At 35.9% G+C, this 22,134-nt stretch overlaps 1 protein-coding gene across 1 annotated transcript; it reads left to right on the plus strand.

Moving 5' to 3' along the window:
* Positions 1-4,928: 4,928 nt before the first annotated feature.
* LOC123576152 (protein CEBPZOS-like) lies at positions 4,929-5,165 on the plus strand. The gene has a single exon (XM_045437117.1). It carries the CDS (start codon positions 4,929-4,931, stop codon positions 5,136-5,138), a length of 210 nt encoding a protein of 69 aa, XP_045293073.1. The 3' UTR covers positions 5,139-5,165.
* Positions 5,166-22,134: the final 16,969 nt, after the last annotated feature.

Raw genomic sequence — 22,134 nt, forward strand, 5'->3', positions numbered from 1 at the left:
AAGTAATAACACTAACTTAATGAGGTTGTCCAGAATTATTGGGAGGACCAAATGTGATGATGAAGGAAAATGTTTGTGAATGTTAGTTAATAGTGCATGTGTAATGGTTAACTTCATGTGTCAATCTGAGTGGACCAAGTGATGCTCCGACAGCTCATAAAACATTATTTCTGAGTGTGTCTGTGAAAGTATTTCCCAAAACAATTAGCATCTGAATCAGTAGACTGAGTAAAGAAATCTCCCTTCACTAGTATAAATGGGTATCGTCAATCATTGAGGGCTTTAACAGTACAATAGGACAGAGAAAGGAGAAATTCTCTTTCTTTGTTCTTGAGCTGGGATGTCCATTTTCTCTTGTCCTTGGACATAGCAGCTCCTCATTCTCAGGCCTTTGGACTTGGACTGAATTATATTATCAGCTTTCCTGGTTCTCCAGCTTGCAGACAGCTGACTGTGGGACTTCTCGGCCTCCATAATCGCGTGAGCCAATTTCTATAATAAATCTTTTCATATGTATATATATCTATATATATCCTATTGGTTCTGTTTCTCTGCAGAACCTGACTAATACAGTGTGTTTCTTCCTCTTTATTTTTATAGTTTAAAAACAAAATAAAACCTCCATCCACAAATTTATCTCCAGATGGCTCAGTCTTGCTTTTCTTGGGCTGCTGTAAGCCAAAGTAGGTGAACAGTCTATCACAAAGATAAATTGGAAATTTCTGGTAGACAGCGTTGGTAGCATACCCAGTAGCCACCTCTTCTTTTTTTTCTTGTTCACAGAATATTAATTTTGTTCAAGGATAAGGTGTCTTTGTGCTCAAGGGTAAGAGTCCCTTCCCTAGACTGGGGACGTGAATCACGATTGGTCTAAGCCCATCTTGGTAACCTCAGCTTTTTCTCATGTGAATAATGCTAAGAAAGTAAAATTTACACATTTAGCCTATATTTATTCAATACAAAGCACTATTCTTGGTGAGGAGATATAAAGACGAACCAGAATAACTAGCAGACCCAAATTGGAGGCCTGTCTTGAACAAATAATAACACAAATAATTTTTGCCATGAAGTAAAAGCATTGTGGGTAGAAAGACAACGTAATTGGATTCTTGGGAGGAACAAGAGGAACGTGGTGTCAAGGAAGATTTCTCTAAGTAAGCGACACTTACGCTAATAAATAAAGATGATAGGAACAAGAATATTTCAAACTTGTATAAAGGCTGTGAATGGGAAGAGGCTTTGTACATGACACAAATTGGAGATATCAAATGTGATCAGATCAAGGAGAGTGTTGTAGGTTATGTTAGGAGTCTCAGATTTTAGCCGAAAAGGAAAAATGGGAAGTCACTAAAGGATTATAGTTTGCAATCATGAGACTGATCTGCATTGGAAAAATAATGAACTGAATGGAAACTCCGTTTCCATTGGAAATGGAAACTCCAGTTTCCAATGGAAATTCAAAAGAATGAACTGAAAGGAAACCAAGTAGCGATGTTTGAAGCCCATTAAGAGACACCACCAAAAAGAGATGGTCACAGCTTGGACTAAATCTGCTCTTCCAACGTGGTGAGCACCAGCTGCATGTGGCCACTCAGTGCTTGAAGTGTGGTTTGTCCAAATTAGGATGTCCTGAGCAGTGCAAAATACACACCAGATTGCAAAGACTTCGTAAGAAAAAAAAAAGAGTATAAATATCTTATTGATAGTATTTTACATTGCTTACATGTTTAAAATGACGATATCTGGGATAAAAATTGAACTAAATGATACGTCTTCTTAAATTTACCTCTTTAATGTGGCAACCAGGAAATTTAAAATTTTATGTGTGGCTTGGATGTACGGATTTCATTATATTTCATCAGACAGTGCTGATCATAGTGTTGACAGTGCAAATGGAAAGGAGACATACTTGAAAAGTGTTTAGGACACTAAGTTGGCTAATTTGGTAATTTATTGTGGAAGAGAAAATTATCAGTGATCAGATCTCTGTTTGCATTATGAGTAATTGGATGGATACATCATTTCTTGAGACATCGGAGAGGAGCTGTGCTAAGGAGAGTTTAAAGATAACGTGTGTACATTTGGTCATGTTGAGTTTAATGTTCCCCGGAAAAGATATCTGAGCAGGATGTATGAATTTAGGAGTTGCTTAAATATGGTAAATGAGGCCATGGGAGTAGTTGGGTTCAAGGGGAAACAGATAGTTTAAGGAAAAGAGGAAGAGCCTGAGAAGGAACTGCCAGATGGATAGGGACAAACTTGGATAGTGTGTTGTCAGAAGAAAAGGACATATCAAAGGCTATTGAGACAAAGCCATCATATCAAAGGCTATTGAGACAAAAACAGAATGTTGATGATTACTTACATTCAGTGATGGACACATGGTAGTTCGTTGTTCCTGTTTTCTCTGTATTTACATATATTAAAATCCCTATAATGCAAAATGGTTATTGAGCTTCCTGGAGACCTGGAAAGATAAGGGTTGAAACATTTACTTTGAAACATGGTGCTTTAGCCAAGTCATTCATGAATTTCTATCGCAATGACATTGTGCACATTTATAGCTCATTTAATTAAAAAATACAACAGATGTAGATCTTAAGGCTCAGGGGGTTTTGTCCAATGAAGGAATATCTTATGTACATTCCCTCGTCCATGGCAATAACTGTAATTTCATGTAATTTGAGAAGGGAGAATGTAAGAAATTCAAATACTCATTGTCCAAAGGTGAGAACGAGGATAAGAGTAAGAAGGTTTGGATCATGTCCTTTGAATTTTCATCCTTTCCACTGACCCAAAGAAGAGATAGAGATAAAATAGAGAGGTATAAACCTGAGATTTCTATCAGGTGGATAATAACACCCAGTAGCTAAAGCAAGGATAACAAGCTAGCCCAGCTTTGCAATTTCCTGTTATTATCATTTTAGCCAATGAAGGGTCAGTATTGCCTAAGTCTTTGTGCTTCATATATTGTAATTGTTGTGATTATAAATTCCATTTCCTTGGATTTTCATTTTGATTAGAATGATTCCAAATGTCAGGAATCGATAGATTGTGCCTCAATTTTTTATCTACGCTAGGCATAAGTAGACGAGAATTCCAAGAACAACTTCAAGTTATGTCAATTGCATTAAAAAATTTAACACAATGTTAACTGTAGGAAAACTCAATTCTTAAAGTTCTTTCAAAAATGTACTAGAAATACATCTTTTCGTGAAAAAAAATAACTTATTTGACTATGGCAAAAGAATGGAAAATTCACAAACAGGATATATGAGAATTAAGTATTGAAAAAAATTCAAGTTAGCAGGTTAGGTCTGGATTATTCAATGAATGCCTTTGAGACAGCTGATCGACTATTTGTAATAATCTATAATAAAATAGAATTAGATTCCTAGCACCATATGCCCAAATATACTAAAATAAACTCCATATGTGTCGAATATCCAAATAGAAAGTGAAACAGAAATGCTACAGATTACATAAATGACTATACATATAAGCAGAAAACATAAAGGGAAATATTGATAGATTTAACTTATACATTTCAAGACATTAAAAACACTCTAAACTAAAAGGAAAGGCAAAACACAACATAGAGAAAATATTCAAAATGCATAAGAAAAAGTGAATTTATTTAACATAAAAATCTTATTGACCTATAGGAAAGAAGATAAATGTCTGGCTAAGATATAGGCAAAGGTGTGAAAAAGAAAATTCCAATAGTAAAAAAAGTAAAATTCAATATTATGCAACTATTAAAGATTTTTTAAATAATAAGTGCTATTCTGAGAATATAGGGTCTCTCATGTTAATGTAGCTTAGTATCTTTTTGGAAAGCAATTTCAAACTATGCTTTAAACCTAAAATTCTGTGTATAGTTTTGGCCCAGAAACTTTACTTACAAAACTATACTTTAAGGAAGTTATCATGGTTGTGTATAGAAAATACATGTAGAAGAACATTCGTTAAAACATTATTTCAAATTATGAAAGTTGAAACAGCCTGTATTTCCAGGAAGGGAGGATTGATTAAATATAGCATTTTACAGAAATACAATGAAATGTCATTCAGGAAAGATGTGAGGATGAATATTTATATTCTGAAAATATACTTATATAATTTTTTAAAATTGTAACAAAAAGTATTGTCTCATTTCCCACACATAGGACTATAAAAATGTAGAGGCAGCTATTTCTGGATGGAAGAATTGTGGCCTTTTGGCTTGTCAGAATTTTTTTTAAGTGTTCTCTTATTTCTAATTTCATGTAATTTACCTTTTTAAATTGTGACACAGCTCAAGTATATAGAAAAGTATAAAGTATAGTATAATAAACATCTCAGAACTGGAAATTCAAAGTGCCAGCTCTTAACAACATTTTACTATGCCAATTTCAGAGGCTTTTCTTTTATTTATTTTTTTTTATTTTTACTTTTCTTTTTTTTCCCTTTTTCTTTGTTATTTTTCAGAATTAAGTAAGATTTGTACTTCAAACCACAAGAAAATAAGGTCAGGAGTGACTTTCTTACCTTAAACAACCCGAAAACATTAAATGATAGGAAACAGCCACTTTCTGACATTGGTCAAAAGGCCATCAGCATTGGGCCCCTAGAATCACCTGTAAGTTCTGCCTAGAGGTTAATTGTTGGTCTAGTACAAATACATTTGACCTCTTCCTCCCTTGGGTACCCTTCTTTGATCTCATTTCTAGTCTTTTCTCTCCATCTCCACTATTCCAAACTTGTTTATCGACCCACAGAGATTTTTATATTTTTACTATGTACAGCCATTTAGTACTGTATGGTATTGTTATATATGGCTTAAAGTTTTATAGAAATGGTATCAGATGTAAGCGTCTCGGGTACAGCATTATAAACAGCAATGCAGTTCTCCCTTGCTGCCCACTCACCTGCCTGTTGGTTACATGATGGCCCACACTGTGGAACCACTGGCCAAGAAGATCTTTAAAGGAGTTTTAGTAGTTGAATTTGTGGGTGTTTTGGGAGCATATTTTTTGTTTAATAAGATGGACACAAGCCAAGATGTCAGGCAAACAATGAGCAAGAGATTTCCCTTCATCTTGGAAGTGTATTACAAATCCGTTGAGCCTTCTGGAATGTATGGAGTCAGAGAATAAGATGAATAAAAATGGTTGAAAAGCAAAAATTAGCTGTTTGAGACCTTCATCGGGGAGAAGAAAGGTGACCACACAGTACTGTAACCTCCTGACCCCACAGAACAAAACAGGAACTTCTCTTGTGCCGTGGCTTACGGTCATTTTCCACCCACTATGCAGATCGCCTGCTTTTGTTTGTTGCTTTCCTTCTGCATTTATTTATTTATTTATTTATTTATTTATTTATTTATTTATTTTAGTTAACTATAATGTTTCTTTTTTTAGTTTTTTAGTTTTTTAGTTTTTATTTAAATTCCAGTTAGTTAACAGAGTGTAATATTAGTTTCAAGAATTTAGTGATTCATTGCTTACATTTAACACCCATGGCTCATCACAAGAAGTGCCCTCCGAATCCCCATCACCTATTTAACACATCCCCCAACCGACCTTCCCTCTACTAACCATCAGTTTGTTCTTTATACTTAAGAGTCTGTTTCCTTATTTGCCTCTCTTTTCCAACCCCCCCCGATGAACATTTGTTGTTTCTTAAATTCCACATATGAGTGAAATCATGTGGTATTTGTCTTTCTCTGACTTACTTTGCTTAGCATAATACTCTCCAGCTCTATCCACATCATTGCAAATGGCAAGATTTCATTCTGTTATGGCCGAATAATATTCCATTGTGTGTGTGTGTGTATGTGTGTGTGTGTGTATGTGTGTGTGTGTGTATATACATATATATATTTATATTTATATATATATATATACACATACCACAATTTGTTTATCCATGCATTTATTATTCATACATTATATGTATGTATTATTCATACATTATATGTATATAAATATATATATATTTATATATATAGTATATAAATACAAATATATATATATATATACCACAATTTGTTTATCCATTCATTTGGCTATTGTTGTTAATGCTGCTATAAACATCGGGGTGCATGTACCCCTTCGAATCTGTATTTTTGTATCCTTTGAGTAAATACTTAGTAGTGTAGTTGCTGGGTCATAGGGTAGTCCTAGTTTTAATTTTTTGAGGAACCTCCATACTGTTCTCCAGAGTGGCTGTACCAATTTGCATTCCTATGCATTTATTTTTAAAGATTGCTGGTTAACAAATAAAAGACTAGGACAAGAAAGGAAAAAAAAAAAGAAAGAAAGAAATGTAATCATACTATAAACATGTATTTTGCTCAATACTCTGTATTTAAGATTTTTTTTCAGATTAATCCCAGAAACTCTGGTTTATTTTCTTTAGCTGCATATCTATTCCTGTTTTGATGGACATTTAGCTCATATTTTATACAATGAGTGGATATTACTTCTACAAAAATCACAGAAGCTATTAGGAATGCTGAGCAGTGGTGAAAAATATTACACAATGAATTCAAAAAATACATTTGGCTGCAATATCTTATAGGAATTATATGATTTTGCCCCTAAAATGAAAATATCCATGGATAAGTTCTCCTTTTGTAGAGATGAACTCTGTTTAACTCATAATAACTTAAAATTTTTCCATCTTTAATTTAAAAAAAGCTCCTTATCTTCTGAAATACTAAGAAGAATTTAAAAGAAAAAGCAAAAACCTATTTAGACTCTTTGTTATAAAAGTTTCCCAGGCAATCACACATCTGGCAAAAAGACAGTTTTAGCCTTTTTTAAAGGTCAACTGAATTTTAACGTATAATTCACCACCAAGTTGACAGAGCTACTTATTTTTTTGAATGCAAAATAGGACTAATGCCCCCTTCTTTATCCTAGGGGCCTGGCACATAATGGGTAGCCAGGAAATATTTGTTGAATAAACTGATATTGAACATACTAATATATTTTTGGCTTGAAAAGAAAGTCTGGGACTGAGCATGTTGGTATCAAAATGGAGAAATAAAGAGTGTGTTTTGCAATACAATGTGTGGGTAGAACATATACTTTAAATGTGTATTTTCTGGGGTGCGTGGGTGGCTCGGTTGGATAAGCATCCGACTTCAGCTCAGGTCATGATCTCACAATCCATGAGTTCAAGCCCTGCATCCGGCTCTGTGCTGACAGCTTGGAGCCTGGAGCCTGCTTCAGATTCTGCGTCTCCCTTTCTTTCTGCCCCTCCCCTGCTCATGCTTTGACTCTCTCTCTCTCTCTCTCTCTCTCTCAAAAATAAACATTAAAAAAATGTTAAAAAATAATAAAATTTGTAATTTTTAGAAAATCTGTAACATATGATTATGGTAGATTAAAATGAATTATTGTCTGCCTTACATTTTTATTCAATACCTGCTAGATGACATTAAAGCACCAATAAAGGGTATCAGAAGACAGTATATTGACATATAAGTCAATGCTCATTTAGGGAAATATAGGTATGTGTATGTACATATCACTATATACTACATAGGCCATCTTTTTTAGAGACTTCAAAAAGTTGACGTTATATTAATTCTTTAAAAAACTACTAGTTTCAATTATATCATTAATTATTTCTTTGGTGTTTATATTTATTCTTATTTTCTTCAATGTATCCTCATATATGTTAGCCATATTCTCAGGACACAACTTCTGGCAGTTAATGCACACTCTCCCTCTCTCAAGTATCTTTTATTTTCTGTTAAAATAGTGATAAAATGTAGAAGTAATTTTGAAAGAAAATAAAGCATGTCTAAGTAACTGTATTGATGGAGCCACTCTTTCAAATGTATTGGTGAAAATTCGTTGCGGATAAATTTGTGAAGACGTAACATTATGTTTTGTGCTTATAGTTTTCATTTATTCATTTGCTCCACAGTATCTTTGAATGCCTAAAATGTGATAAATTGTGTATCAGCTGTACCGACTATTTGGTAGTCCTGAGCCCTAAGCTCTAACTATGACAGCGCAATCCATAGGCAGTTTGATACAGTGATTAATGATGCTGGCTCTGGGGCACCTGGGTGCCTCCTTCGGTTAGGTGTCACACTTCTACGCAGCTCATGATCTCGTGGTCTGTGGGTTCGAGCCCCAGGTCCGGCTCTGTGCTGACCGCTCAGAGCCTGGAGCCTGCTTCGGATTCTGTGGCTCCTTCTCTCTCTTGCCCCTCCCCTGCTTGTGCTCTGCCTCTCTCTGTCTCTCAGAAATAAACACATGTTAAAAATAAAATAAATTTTAAAAATTTAAAAAAGAATTCTGGCTCTGAAGGAGGAACCCAAGACTTTTCTTTCACCTGTGTGACCCTGAGCATGGTATACCACTGCTTTGAGCATTCATTTCCTCATTCATAAATAAGGGTGAAAATAGCACCGAGGATTGTAAGAGGATGATATGGTACGACGTGCATACATCTCAGTGGCCAGCACATGGAGAGGGCACGGTAAGTTCAAGATGATGACGAAGCTGATAATGATGGTTATGTTGGGCAAGAGCTACATACTCTTAGGGTCTCTGTTTCCTCAGCTGTAAAATGCAAGATTGAACCAAATTCTCTTTAAGAGCAAATTAAGGATTATTTGGTGCCTGTGGGTCACTACTAGCAGAAAACATTTGTACCTCCATTGCCTTAGGGTAAACTGCATCCTGGGAGGTCGTTGAGGGCTAGTGGGAAGTGCAAATACACAAAAATCACAATCCTGTTCCTGAGATGTGCATAGGTTAATTTTCCATAGTGTTTGCAGCCCCATATGTGACTTCTGCCAAATTCTAGCCAAGGTCATACTTTCTTTAATTTAACACAGTGAACTAAAAAGTGATCTTGGTTAGAGTTGAAACTGCAAAGTCACCACTGAAGGAATGACTGATTGTACTTCTTCCCACTTTCAAAACTTTTAAGGTCTGTCTTGTAAACTTACACATTCATAACACCAAATACATTACTACTTGATACATTACTCATGGGATTTACTGAGTGTGTCAGGATTTTAACACTTAAAAAATAGAACTGTTTATTTTTGAAAACTATCTTTAATATCTGTTTCAAAGATCATATTTGATGATCTGTTATTTTCCTATACTGTCATTAAAAATTGTTCTATTATTGGCTGCCTGGGTGGCTCAGTTGGTTGAGCCCCGACTTCAGGTCATGATCTTGCCGTTCGTGGGTTCGTGCCCCGTGTCGGGCTCTGTGCTGACAGCTCAGAGCCTGGAGCCTCCTTCAGATTCTGTGATTCTCTCTCTCTCTGCCCCTTCCCCGCTTGCACTCTGCCTCTCTCTCAGAAATAAACATTAAAAAAATTTTAAAAATTGTTCTATTTATGTCCCTTTTTATTATAGTATGTCTCTTTGGGGCACATAGTTTTGTTTTAGACTATTTCTTGACTATTTCTTTTATTTGTTTTTGCTTGACATTTTGGGTTTTGGGGTTTTATGTGTTCTGTTTTGATTTTGAAATGTATTCTCAGAGCTGATTTCTTTTTTTTCAATATTTTTTAATTTTTGTATTTATTTGTGTGTATGAGAGAGAGATAGAGTGCGAGTGGGGAGGGGCAGGGAGAGAGAGAGAGAGAGAGAGAGAGAGAGAGAGAATCTGAAGCAGGTTCCAGGCTCTGAGCTGTCAGCACAGAGCCTGATGTGGGACTCGAACTCGTGAATCACAAGATCATGACCTGAGCTGAAGTCGGACGCTCAACCGACTGAGCCATCCAGGTGCCCCACTCAGGGCTGATTTCTTTTATTTATAGCTTGAACTCAGTTTTGTCTCTCTGGGGGAAAGTGCACACAAAACTGCTAAATTACTTGCAAGTTTTCCCTCATCTGCTGTATTATCATTTAGAGCTTCCATAGCCTGTTAACATTTTCAAAGTATTTTAACACTGTTTTAATTTGTGTTATGCCTGTGAAATGCGAGTGCCATAAATACCCCCAAAGTAGGTTACTTTATAAAGGATCAGTAAACATCTTCATTTCCAAGGGAAAATAAAGGCCCAAACTAAACATCAGAAATAACAGGTAAATATATTTAAATAAATGCAATATGAAAACAAATCTGAAGGAAGTGTTCCTTGCAACAGAGAAGGGGGGGGGGCTACAAACAAATGTTATTTTTTTAAAAAATGCTTTAATAGGTTCCTTTTTGACAGTACTTTTTAAAGTGTATTATATTACATACAGCAAAGTGCACAAATCTTACGTTTGCACAGCTCAGTTAATTCTGACAAATACCTACCTGGAGCTCCCCTGTACCACACACCTTGCACAGGATCATAACTTCCTGTGTACCGTCTGTCTCTCTCCCAGCTCCTTCGACAACAGTGTAAGCTCTCTTGAGGGTAGGGGCTGAGCTAAGTTCACTTGCTTCTTTGTGCCCCCATAGAGCCTGATAGGTACTTAATCAATGATGGATGAATTAATAAATAAATGAGCACTCATTAGTAGGATATCCTATTATACAGCCTGGCTGCTTTTCTTAGTGAATCAGACCTGGGAAGAGATGATGAGGTTACAAGTAGACAGTACCTGTAGCAGCCTCAGCCTGAGGGTGTTGGAGGCAATCCATCAGTCAGGTCTCTCTTTAAGTACAGTTCTGAGCTCCTCAGAAAGAGGCAATCGGGGCGGGGGTGGGGATGCTGCATCTCGGGGCAGACTGACCCAGGAAACAAAAGTCTGTTTCAAATATTTGGTTCTTGGAGCCGGAAGCAGAGAAGTGGCAAAAATCTAATCAATACCTGTTCGTTGACACACTAGGCTCATGCAAGGGGGCTATTTAAGGTGCCAGCATTTGAAAATCCCTCCTGAAAGTAATATCCTCCATTACTTAGCAGTGTTCAGTGAGAGCAACCTCACAAAGATCAAGCATTAATTCAAAACAAATCTGTCTGGCTAACTGGGGACCACACTGGTATCTAGGATAAGTATCTTCCAGTGTATTATTTTGGTAAAATGTCAAGGAAAAGAAAAATGGAAAAAAGAGCGAAAAGGTATACAGCATACTTATGAGAATAAATCCGTCATACATTTGCTTAGAGAAGTCATAGCAGGGTAACTGCCCTAACAGACTTGAATTTAGTGACGTAACTATACAAGTTGTAGTTTTTTGCTGATGCACTGGTCAAATGAGTGAGTTCTTGGTCCCATGGCTCCTTTGGATATCTTTTCTGCAAGTGGCCATTCAGGGAACCAGCCTCCTTCCCTCTTGTAGTGCTAGCGCCTAGGGCCTGAGAACATCTCTAGACATTCTATATCCGGCCAACAGGTGACGGGAGAAAAAGAGGTAGAGGATAGGAAAATGACATACATATGTCCACTCACGACCGTTTGGCCAGAATTTAGTTGCTTGGCTGCATGCATCTGCAAGGCAAGCTGGGATATGTTATGTGTCCAGGAGAAAAAGGAACGGGTGGCAAAAGATAGCCAAGTGTTTTTGCCATAGGGCTGGCTGGGTCTGTCTTTTCCCTTCCTATGAACTGTTAGGTTTGTTTTAGTTTGTTTGTTTGTACATTTGGACCACCTTCACCCATCTTCCCCACCTTCAACCCCTGGTCTCTGGCAACCACCAATCCGTTCTCTGCTTCTGTAAGTTCAACTTTTCTAGATTCCACACATGAGATCACACAGTGTTATTAGCGTTTCTCTATCTGACTTACCTCACTTGGTAAGATGTCTTCAAGACCCATGCGTGTTATTATAAATGACAAAAGTTCCTTCTTTTTGGCAGAATAATATTCCATTGTATATATACACCACATTTTCTTTATCCATTCATCCGTTGTGGACCTTTAGTTTGTTTTTCTGTGTCTTGGCCATCGTTAATAAATGCTGCATTGAACATGGGGGTGCAGGTGTCACTTTGAGATAGTGATTTTATTTCTTTTGGATATATACCCAGAAGTGGAATTGCTGACTCGTATGGTATTTCTATTTTTAATTTTTTTTAGGAACCTCCGTACTGTTTTCCATAGTGGCTGTACCAATTTGCATTCCCACCAACAGTGCACAAGGGTTCACTTTCCTCTGCATCCTTGCCAACACTTCTATTGATTGTATTGATAGTCATTCTAACAGACATGAGGTGATAGCTCATTGTGGATTTGATTTGCATTTCCCTGATGATTAGTGATGTTGAGTACTTTTTCATGACCTATTGGCCATGTGTATGTCTTCTTTGGAAAAATCTCTATTCAGTTCCTCTGCCTATTTTGTAATTGGATTATTTGGGGGTTTTTTGTTTTTTTTTTTTGTTTTTGGTTTTGTTTTTTTGTTATTAGGTCTTCTTTTAATGATTATTTTTAATTTAAAAAAATCCAATTCTCTGAAGGAAATGTCTCCTGTTTGACAGCAGCTGGAACTTTTACTTTTTTTTGTTTTATGTTTCAATTTATGGTTTTATTTTTAAGCCCCTAACTCTTACAACATTTATTTGTGCTTTAGTATGAGGAAATGACTTAACAATTTTCTACAATTAATTTAACTTGAGTATTTAGGCTCTTATTTTAGAATCCACTTTAACAGTATCCTCAAATTTTAATGTTTAAATAAATATAAATAGATACATATCTTTTACTTAGACAGCAGCCCAGAAATGATACATCTCAATCTTGCCAGGCAGCTCTCCCATTCTTTTTTTTATGATTTTTTAAAATTTATTCATTAACTTACATCCAAGTTAGCATATAGTGCAATAATGATTTCAGGATTAGATTCCAGTGATCTATCCCCTATGTATAAAACCCAGTGCTCATCCCAACAAGTGTCTTCCTTAATGCCCCTTACCCATTTAGCCCTTCCCTCCACCCACAACCCCCCCCCCCACCGCAACAACCCTGTTTGTTCTCTGTATTTAAAGGTCTCCTATGTTTTGTTCTCCTTCCTTGTTCTTATATTATTTTTGCTTCCCTTCCCTTATGTTCATCTGTTTTGTATCTTGAAATCCTCAGATGAGTGAAATCATATATTTGCTTTCTCTAAAATCACTTAGCACAATACCCTCTAGTTCCATCCACATAGTTGCAAATGGCAAGATTTCATTCTTTTTGATTGCCAAGTAATACTCCATTGTATGTATATGTGTGTGTGTGTGTATATGTATATATATATATATATATATATATATATATATATATATATATATATACTACATCTTCTTTATCCACTCATCCATCGATGGACATTTGGGCTCTTTCCATACTTTGGCTATTGTCAATAGTGCTGCTATAAACATTGGGGTGCATGTGCCCCTTTGAAACAGCACTCCTGTATCCCTTGGATAAATACCTAGTAGTGCAATTGCTGGGTCATAGGGTAGTTCTAGTTTTAATTTTCTGAGGAACCTCCATGCTGTTTTCCAGAGTGGCTGCACCAGTTTGCATTGCCACCAGCAGTGCAAAAGAGATCCTCTTTCTCCACATCCTCGCCAATATCTGTTGTTGCCTGAGTTGCTAATATTAGCCATTCTGACTGGTGTGAGGTGGTATCTCACTGTGGTTTTAATTTGTATTTGCTGGAACTTTTACTTTAATAACAACCATAGCAGATTCTGGGCCAGACCAAAGAAGCTGGTTGGGGTTGCAGAGTCAGTGAGAATGATTTGCACCTAGTTTAGGTTGCTGGTATGTAAGTTTCTGCTCCAAAAGACAATGAAGCTGTGCAAAGGACATAAACAACATCAGATGTGGGTGGTTAGGCACAGTATTCCATACATCCCTTATAGAGGTGGCCCAAGAGGCGGTGGTCCTGGTGACGTTCATGGACAGAGATCTCCCCAGAGCTGGAGGAGCATTAGGATATGAACCTGTTCCTGTCCACTCCTAGCCAAGTCATTGCCCAGAAAAAGCTTACATGTCTCACAGGTGAGAATCCATTTTCCTGTCACAGCTCTAGAGAATAGATACGGGGGATGTAAAATGCTTTACTAATGGGGAGAGAACTTCTAGCTGATAAGATAAATGTATAGACTTTGCTGTATCTTTATTAGCCATTAAAATGATTTTTAAAAATCTTTTCCTTTTTTACAGAACAGTGTATAAGCACTGGATAGCCCCCCCCCTTTTTTTACAATAAGTTATGTGCAGAGACAAAAAAGTATAGAATTCAATAAGACTATGCACCCACAGGAGCATTAGAGAACATCTCTTTAGAAATGTTTTCTATCTTCAAGTGAGCAATTTCTTACATTTCTGTTGTGTTAACAACATCATGCAAATTAGAAAATGGATGGTTTGATTAAATAAATTTATCAAGCTGAAAAGAAAACTGAAACCATGCATTTTGTCAGGTTTTCTTTTAGGACAGAGAAAATAAATCAGCATATCAAGTGAAAAAACAATCACCTGAAGATCTTTGTTGCCCTCTATTTGGGATTTATAGAGAACTAGACCTCTTTACCCCAACTCCTGAGGAACTCATTTCCTCTATGCCCCAGCTGCACACAATATGAGCTTCTATCCTAACAGCATCTGCTAATACAGTTCCCATCTTCGGCTAGTTTTCAAGAGCTTTAATAGTCCATTGGCTCTGTGTCTAATTTATTTTAGTATCTTTAGTGCATGATAAATTAGCAATATTTAAGTGAATAAATATGGAAAAACTTCAGTCAAATGAAAACTGACCACCAAAGTTACAGGTAGCAAAGGCTTTCATATGCTTAGCTATAAGGATTTGCTTTGCAGAAGTTTATTTCACTGAGACATTCTTTTTTAAAAAGTAAGGGACAGCTTAAAAAAATTGCCTCCACATCCATGTATGCCAGCCAATCAGTCCCTTGTAAATATCACCTAAGGACTCTGAATATAACATTATTTTACACATTCAGAGACATGGAAGTGCCTCCTTTCAGAAATGATATATTATTCTGTCCACCAGTAATGGTAAAAGCGATCTTGAAAGAACCAACTAAACTCACTTTTCCCCTGATTTTGTCAGTATAGTTGAAATAGGTTTATAGATGTCCCTTTCATCTGTGTGCTTGGACTACAGGATGTGAATCAGAAAAAGATTTTCAGAGGGGAAATTAACAAGAATGGGTATTTCATTTACAATTTGTGTCTCAAGTACATTATCAAGCCGGAATTTTCTTTTCTTTCTTTTTTCTTTCTTTTCTTTTCTCTTTCTTTCTTTCTTTCTTTCTTTCTTTCTTTCTTTCTTTCTTTCTTTCTTTCTTTCTTTCTCGATCCAAACGGTGTTTTTTTCACAATTTTATCTCCATTCTGGCTGGCAGTTGAATCTTTCATAGATATCAAAGACATCATAGGATGAGTATAAAGAGCTTCTACTGGGTCTTTAACCTGGAGTTTTTATTTCCAATGAGTCCAGTGTATTATTTTACTTCAAATCTGAATCAGAAATAGGCTAGATGGAATTGTGTCATGAAAATGAAGATGTTTTTTTCAAAAGAGCAGAAGATTCTTATTTTATGAGAGTTGCCATTTAATGCCAGGGGTTTATTCTGATGTGCTTTTTATAGCTATAGATCTGGAAAATAGACTGTAATATTAGCAACTGTGTTGTGCCTATTGTGCGGATTTTTCACCTAATTTCTTTAAATGTAGAAATAAAAGCGATTACCCTTACCCATTTATTAGGATTACAGTGACATCTTGTGGCATTTCATTTTCCCTTTTAAAACTTGCTCAGGTAAATGACACTTTAGTTCTTGCTGAAAAATTTTAGCTTTATGAATGTAATTTACATTGGTGAAAAAATTCAGAAGCAACTACTTGAAGTAGAAACCAGATGAACTTCATTTGGTTCAAATAAATATTTTTGAATAGTTTCAATTGGAAAGATATTTTATTTCAAAAATCAAGAGCTAGCATTCCTTTTTAAACTTTCTTCCACTGGCGTCATTTTGACATAGGAAATGCTCTAGAAATTGGCTTCCATTTAATCCTTGTAAAGACAATGAAATTAAAAATTAAAAGTCTGCTGTTAAGGAAGTGTTGTGTGTTCATAACTTCTGTGAATTGTTAGACCAGCTAATTAAAACAATCTTATTGGAGAAAAGGATGTTATTGAAAGAAAAAGAAATTTCAGGGCAAAATGCAGCCTCTGCACTTTAAATCTGATCATTAGTAGCCTCCTCATGGACTGCCTCTAATTAGCATGTGCAGTATGTAAAGTGAGAATGTTATTAAGCTATATTGAGATAAATTTTTTAAAAAGACAATGTGGATTCAATAACCCCAGCCCTTCCCCTGCCCTCATCACACAGATACATTTCAGTCATTAATGTTCACCTCCCTGTGATGAATGCCAGAAACAAACTTCTTTGAGATATTTTTTTAATGACCAAGTTTAGTCCACTTCAGGTACTGTAGAATCATTTTGCTGAAAGAAGTTACTGTGTGCAGGTAGTTTGGGAACATTTGCTTTTTTATTCCCCTCTTGCTTTCCCCCTCCCCTCCTTTTGAATTTGAACTTCTCCTCCATCTCCTTTTGAATTTGAACTGCTAAGCAATCCCTAACAGCCAGTGAAGGCAAACTCCTGAAAATTATAGGTGACATGTACTTTACGCACTTTAATAAATGTGATTCCTTCACAAGTCTTGATGTGAATAATATGCAGTTTTATCCAATTCGAGACATAAGCTGTAAGACACTCCTTTGTTTTAGGTACTGAGAAAGAAAAATCACTCAGTTAAACTGTGACACATTGAATAGGATAAACATTTATTTTCAACTCATTCAAAACAGTAAGTATGCTTTGTGGACTTATTTAAATGAGTTTTCTCATATGTCATCATTATGTACATTTTTAAATGAAAATATGCAAAATACAACGTTTCTAAAACAGAGTCCAGGGGCGCCTGGGTGGCTCAGTTGGTTGAGCGACTGACTTCGGCTCAGGTCATGATCTCACGGTTTGTGAGTTCGAGCCCCGCGTGGGGCTCTGTGCTGACAGCTCGGAGCCTGGAGCCTGTTTCAGATTCTGTGTCTCCCTCTCTCTCTGCCCCTCCCCTGCTCATGCTCTGTCTCTCTGTCTCTCTCTCTCTCAATAATAAACGTTAAAAAAATTTTTTTTAAATAAATAAAAACTGTAAAAAAAAATAGAGTCCAGATCCAAGTCACTTTCTGTGCAGCGCTTGATGTCCATGTTTGCCCACACTGCTGTCCTTTGTGCCCCTGAGATCATTGGCGACACACAGTCCTGTCCAGACTGCCATTTTTGTCTCTAGAACTTTCTTCTAAGCTGTTGACAACTATTCTGTAAACTTTGAAACTGGCACCGTATCTTACAGAAAAAAAAAAAAAAAAATCAATGCAAGGTTTTTAGGTGATAATCAGGATTTGCAATGCTTCCTCAAATAGTCATTATGACTTGTTCTCAAATAGTTTGTTGACAGACGGTCATCATCAACAAGATTACTGCATGCACAAGCAATGTCATGTCACAGCTGCCACCTCTACTGGCAAGTGTGAGACCCTGTGAATCACTCCATTTTCATAAATGTGCAAACGTGAGAAATGATGTGCCTTAGACGGTCTGCAATATGATGATATTAATGCTAATAGCTAGCCCTTGGTGAGTGACTACTATTTAATATTTAACATAATCCTATGAAGTAGGTGTTATTATTTGAATATATAGATTACACAACTTGTTCCAGGGACAGGCATCTAGTAAGTGGCAGATCTCGTGTTTAAACTTGGTTCTCTCCCATATCACAGCCTGTGTTTTTTTTCCACAGCAGTTTGGTTATAAATATTTAAGCAGAAAATACCAGAAGAGGGGGTCACTCAATCATATGGAAAAAAGATAATCTCTCCATCAGTAATTTTCTTTGAATAACAGACAGAGCACAGAGCCAATGTGTGGACAAATGTCAGATTTATGTATCCATGAATTATCACAAAACTTTCAAAAAAGGAGAGAGATGAAACACTGTCTCCTATTTGAGGAAGAGAAAAAAACTGCTATATCAGCTAGAAGCTGTGATGACTGCTGAAGAAACATTTTCTGGAACATGCCATATGTCACACATAACCACTTTATTTCTCCCCAGTTAAAGAAAAAAAACCTGCAGTTTTCAAATAGAGGAAAAGTTCATCTATACTTAATGTATAATAAAAAGTGTATTTGGACAAAGGACAGTACATGTATGATCTGCACCGGTTTGATTTTCATTAATTAAACATCCTTTTCACAAATATGTGGATCTTTGTCTCACCAAAATCAGAAACTGATACGAACAAGATGATACTTGAAGCCAAAGTAATTAATAAAAAACAAATAAACTGATTCTTCTGTGGAAATTTCTCTCCTTTTCTTCATAAGACACAGATCTTTTTTCCATGAGCTATTTTTATGTGCATATAGAGGCTTCAACATTCCCTCAAGAATAACTTTGTTGGCAGACACGAAACAAAGCGGCTGGGCTAAGCCTCATATTCTCCATGTGTGCACTCTTAGAAGAAAGCACACGGAAAGAGCTCTTGACATTGGTCTTGGCAGTAATTTTTTGGTTGTGACACCAAAAACACAGGCGGCAAAGGCAAAAGTGACATGTGGCACTCCATCAATTTAAAAAGCTTTAGCACAGCAAAAGAAATCATCAACAAAATGAAAAGACAACCTACAGGATGGGAGGAAATATATGCAAATCACATATATGATAAAATGTTAATCTCTAAAATATGTATCTGAAGGAAACAGAATCAGTATCTTGAAGAGACACCTGTACTCCCATGTTTATTGCAGTATTATTCATAATAGCCAAATTATGGAAATAACCTGCGTCCATTGATGTATGAATAAAGAAAATGTAATATATATTTACCTTTGTAATTATGTGTATACATACAAATATATGTATATATATCAAATGTGTATATATATATGTATATACATATATACATATATATATATATATGTATATACACACACACACACACACACACACACACACACAAGAATATTGTTCAGCCATAAAAAAGCAGGAAATCCTGCCATTTGCAACAATATGGATAAATCTACAGGACATTGTGCTAAGTGAAATAAGCCAAACAAAGAAAGACAAAGATTGTATGATTTCATTCATAATATGGAATCTTAAAAAAAAAACAAAGGAAAAGTGGAACTCATAGAAATAAAGTAGACTCATTGTTGTCAGGGGCTGAGGGGTGGTGGTGGGAGAAATAGAGAGACGTTGGTCAAAAAAGCACAAGTTGTAATGTGAACAAGTTCTGGGATTCTGAGCTACAACATGGTGACTATAGTTTAGAATACTACATTGGGGGTACCAGGGTACCCCAGTTGGATAAGCATCTGATTCTTGATTTTAGCTCAGGTCATGATCTCACAGTTCATGAAATCAAGCCACGCATAGGCTCTGTGCTGACAGTGTGGAGCCTGCCTGGGATTCTCTCTCTGTCTCCCTCTCTCTCTGCCCCTACCCCAGTTGTGTGTGTGCTCTCTCAAAATAAATAAATAAACTTTTAAAAATAAAAAGAATACTATATTGTATGCTTGAAATTTGCTAAGAGAGTAAACCTCACCACACACACACAAAGGTAGCTATGTGAGATAATGGATGTGTTAATCAATTTGATTGTGTTAATCATTTCACAATGTATATGTATGTGAAATTTCATTGTACTCTTTAAATAGACACAATTTTACTTGTCAATTATACCTCAATAAAACTGGAAAGATTTAAAATAAAAGCAAAAGATATATAATTGTTGATTTCTTCCAAAAATATATAGTCAAAGAGAAAGAAGTTTCCATAAGCTGTGCACAGTGTGTATGTGTGTGTGTGAGAGAGAGAGAGAGAGAGAGATAAATTATACATTTTAAAGGAAATGGAACTGAACTATGAGATGTTACCTTTTCAACAGAAATGAAGATATTGAAGAAATTATAAACAAAGTCAAACAATAGGAAAAACTTGGTACTATCAAGTATTGTATTTTTAAAGAACTCCACAGACATGCTAATACCAAAGCAGAATCCATTTTCATTTAAGGGACATCTAAATTGTAATGAAATAGTTTAAGGTCAACATTCTGAATGGTAGAGTTTAATCTTATACCAGCTAATAAAAATTGCATTTGGGGCTTTATAACATTCTCATGCTTGTCTAATGATATTTACTCTTCCTTATAGATAACTCATTTAGTTGACTGATGGACTTACAGATATAGCAATAGATGTAATGCTTAACAAGTAGTGATACGGTAATAAAGAATATCACAAACCTAGAATATCAACACTGAATCAACATCAGTTAGCACAATCTGTGTACATTATAAATGAAAACAAGAGCACTGTTTTACAATAACCTCAGCTTTATGAATAAACTATAAGTCTTCTGAAAACATAAGCTGTAAAAGATTCAGTGTTAAGCATTGTATCCTTGGGTATTCATAAATTTTTTGTGGGCACTGCCTATAAATGTCTCCATATTGTTAAAGAATATGTTTCAAGTGTTCTAATATGCAGAGGAGGCTGCATTTTTCCATTGTATGTACATGAAAAAAGAAGCTTTAGAGTAAAACCATTGTTTTCCCTTTTTGTATAAGTGCATTGCATTTTTAACAGAGACTGCTATCCCACCCCCTGAATCTCTCCAAGCTGTATGAATATTACACAGTTTTTGTGTTTCCATATATAAAAGTACGAAACATGCAAACCTTATGTTAAGTGGAGTTTTGATACCAATCTGAGTCCATGTACCAAAAGCAGTCACATCACCTGGGAGCTTGTCAGAAATGCAGAATGTCAGGTCACACCCCAGACCTTCTAAATGAGAATCTGCATTTTTAATAAGATGCCCAGGTTACTCCCTTACACATAAAGTTTGAAAAGCACTAATACTTTAGGATACTTAATTGATTGATCTAATTTTCTATAAATAGACTGTCTCTAAACAATTACTACGTAAGTATTCCATATGTATCCTTTTTTTTTTTTTTTTTGAGGGGGGGGCGCAATATTTAAGATCTGGTGTATAACAAAATCACCACGGGGAATCTGTTAAAAACAGATTTTCAAGTTTTTCCCCAGAGTTTAGAACTCGGTAGGTCTAGGGTCAAGCCTGGTTTCCCCAAACCATTACTTCCTTGAACAGAATTCAAGTTAATGATAATATCAATTCTTGTTGACGGCTCCAAATCATAGCAAAATACCTAACACACAAGTAAGTCACATGCCAATTGTTTCTGTGAAGTTTGGAAACTGTTTAAAACTTTTTCTACAACCATTAATCACAGAATCAAAAATTTGGTGTTCCATTCATGGAACGTGATGAAATCATCTCCCCCAGCTCGTTCCCCCACCCATCCAAGGAATACCATTATCTCAGTCAAAGGATAACTAAGTAATTTACTGGAGACATAAGAAGTGGGCATAGCCCCCACTGGAATCTTCGTGTACTAGAAAATAAGACCAATATACTCTGCTAACATATTCTGCTAAAATAAGGCCAATATATTCTGCTAAGTACTTACCATGACTCTCCAGAGGTCCCAAATACCAATGCATCCAAGAGCCATGAGAGAAACCCAGAATGTGATACCCCAATTATAGACATTCAAGTTCAAAACATAAAATCCTCCCACATAGAATAAACAAGAACATCTCTGTGGGCAGCATTCAGCCCTTGACCTACCAGTTTCCAGAATCTGTACTAGCATGGTTTTTCTAGTTAATTTTCTGGTGACCTACCAAAGGGAACATTTTTATTATTAATGTGCTCATGTGGTTTATTTTGGGAACTTTGTTGAAATTTGGATGTGACTTGCAGCAGCAAAACATGGTGATATACCAGGTTTCTGACGTAGTAAATACACTATAGCTATAACCTGGGGGTTTGCATAGTCCTATTTTTTTCCACCAAGTTTTGTCATAGAGCCTACAGAAGATATTCAGTTTATACTCTTTTATACTACACTATGCACCATCTTCAGAGAAATAACAATTAGAATTTTTGTGGAGAACCTGTCTTCAGCTGACTTGTTATTGCTTATTATGGTGGTGCTAATTTACTTTGGCTCTTTGCTTTTGCATGATTATGAAAGATTTCAGATGTCCACAAAATCAAGTTTTACCTAGAAGTATCCTTATACTACAATTTATAAAATGAAAACAGAGCTG

This window comes from Leopardus geoffroyi, chromosome C2, assembly GCF_018350155.1.
Source record: "Leopardus geoffroyi isolate Oge1 chromosome C2, O.geoffroyi_Oge1_pat1.0, whole genome shotgun sequence".
NCBI classification, from domain to species: Eukaryota; Metazoa; Chordata; class Mammalia; order Carnivora; family Felidae; genus Leopardus; species Leopardus geoffroyi.

Bases quoted from the DNA above. Each gene is read 5' to 3' on its own strand.
- LOC123576152 (XM_045437117.1), top strand. From the start codon at position 4,929: ATGGCCCACACTGTGGAACCACTGGCCAAGAAGATCTTTAAAGGAGTT.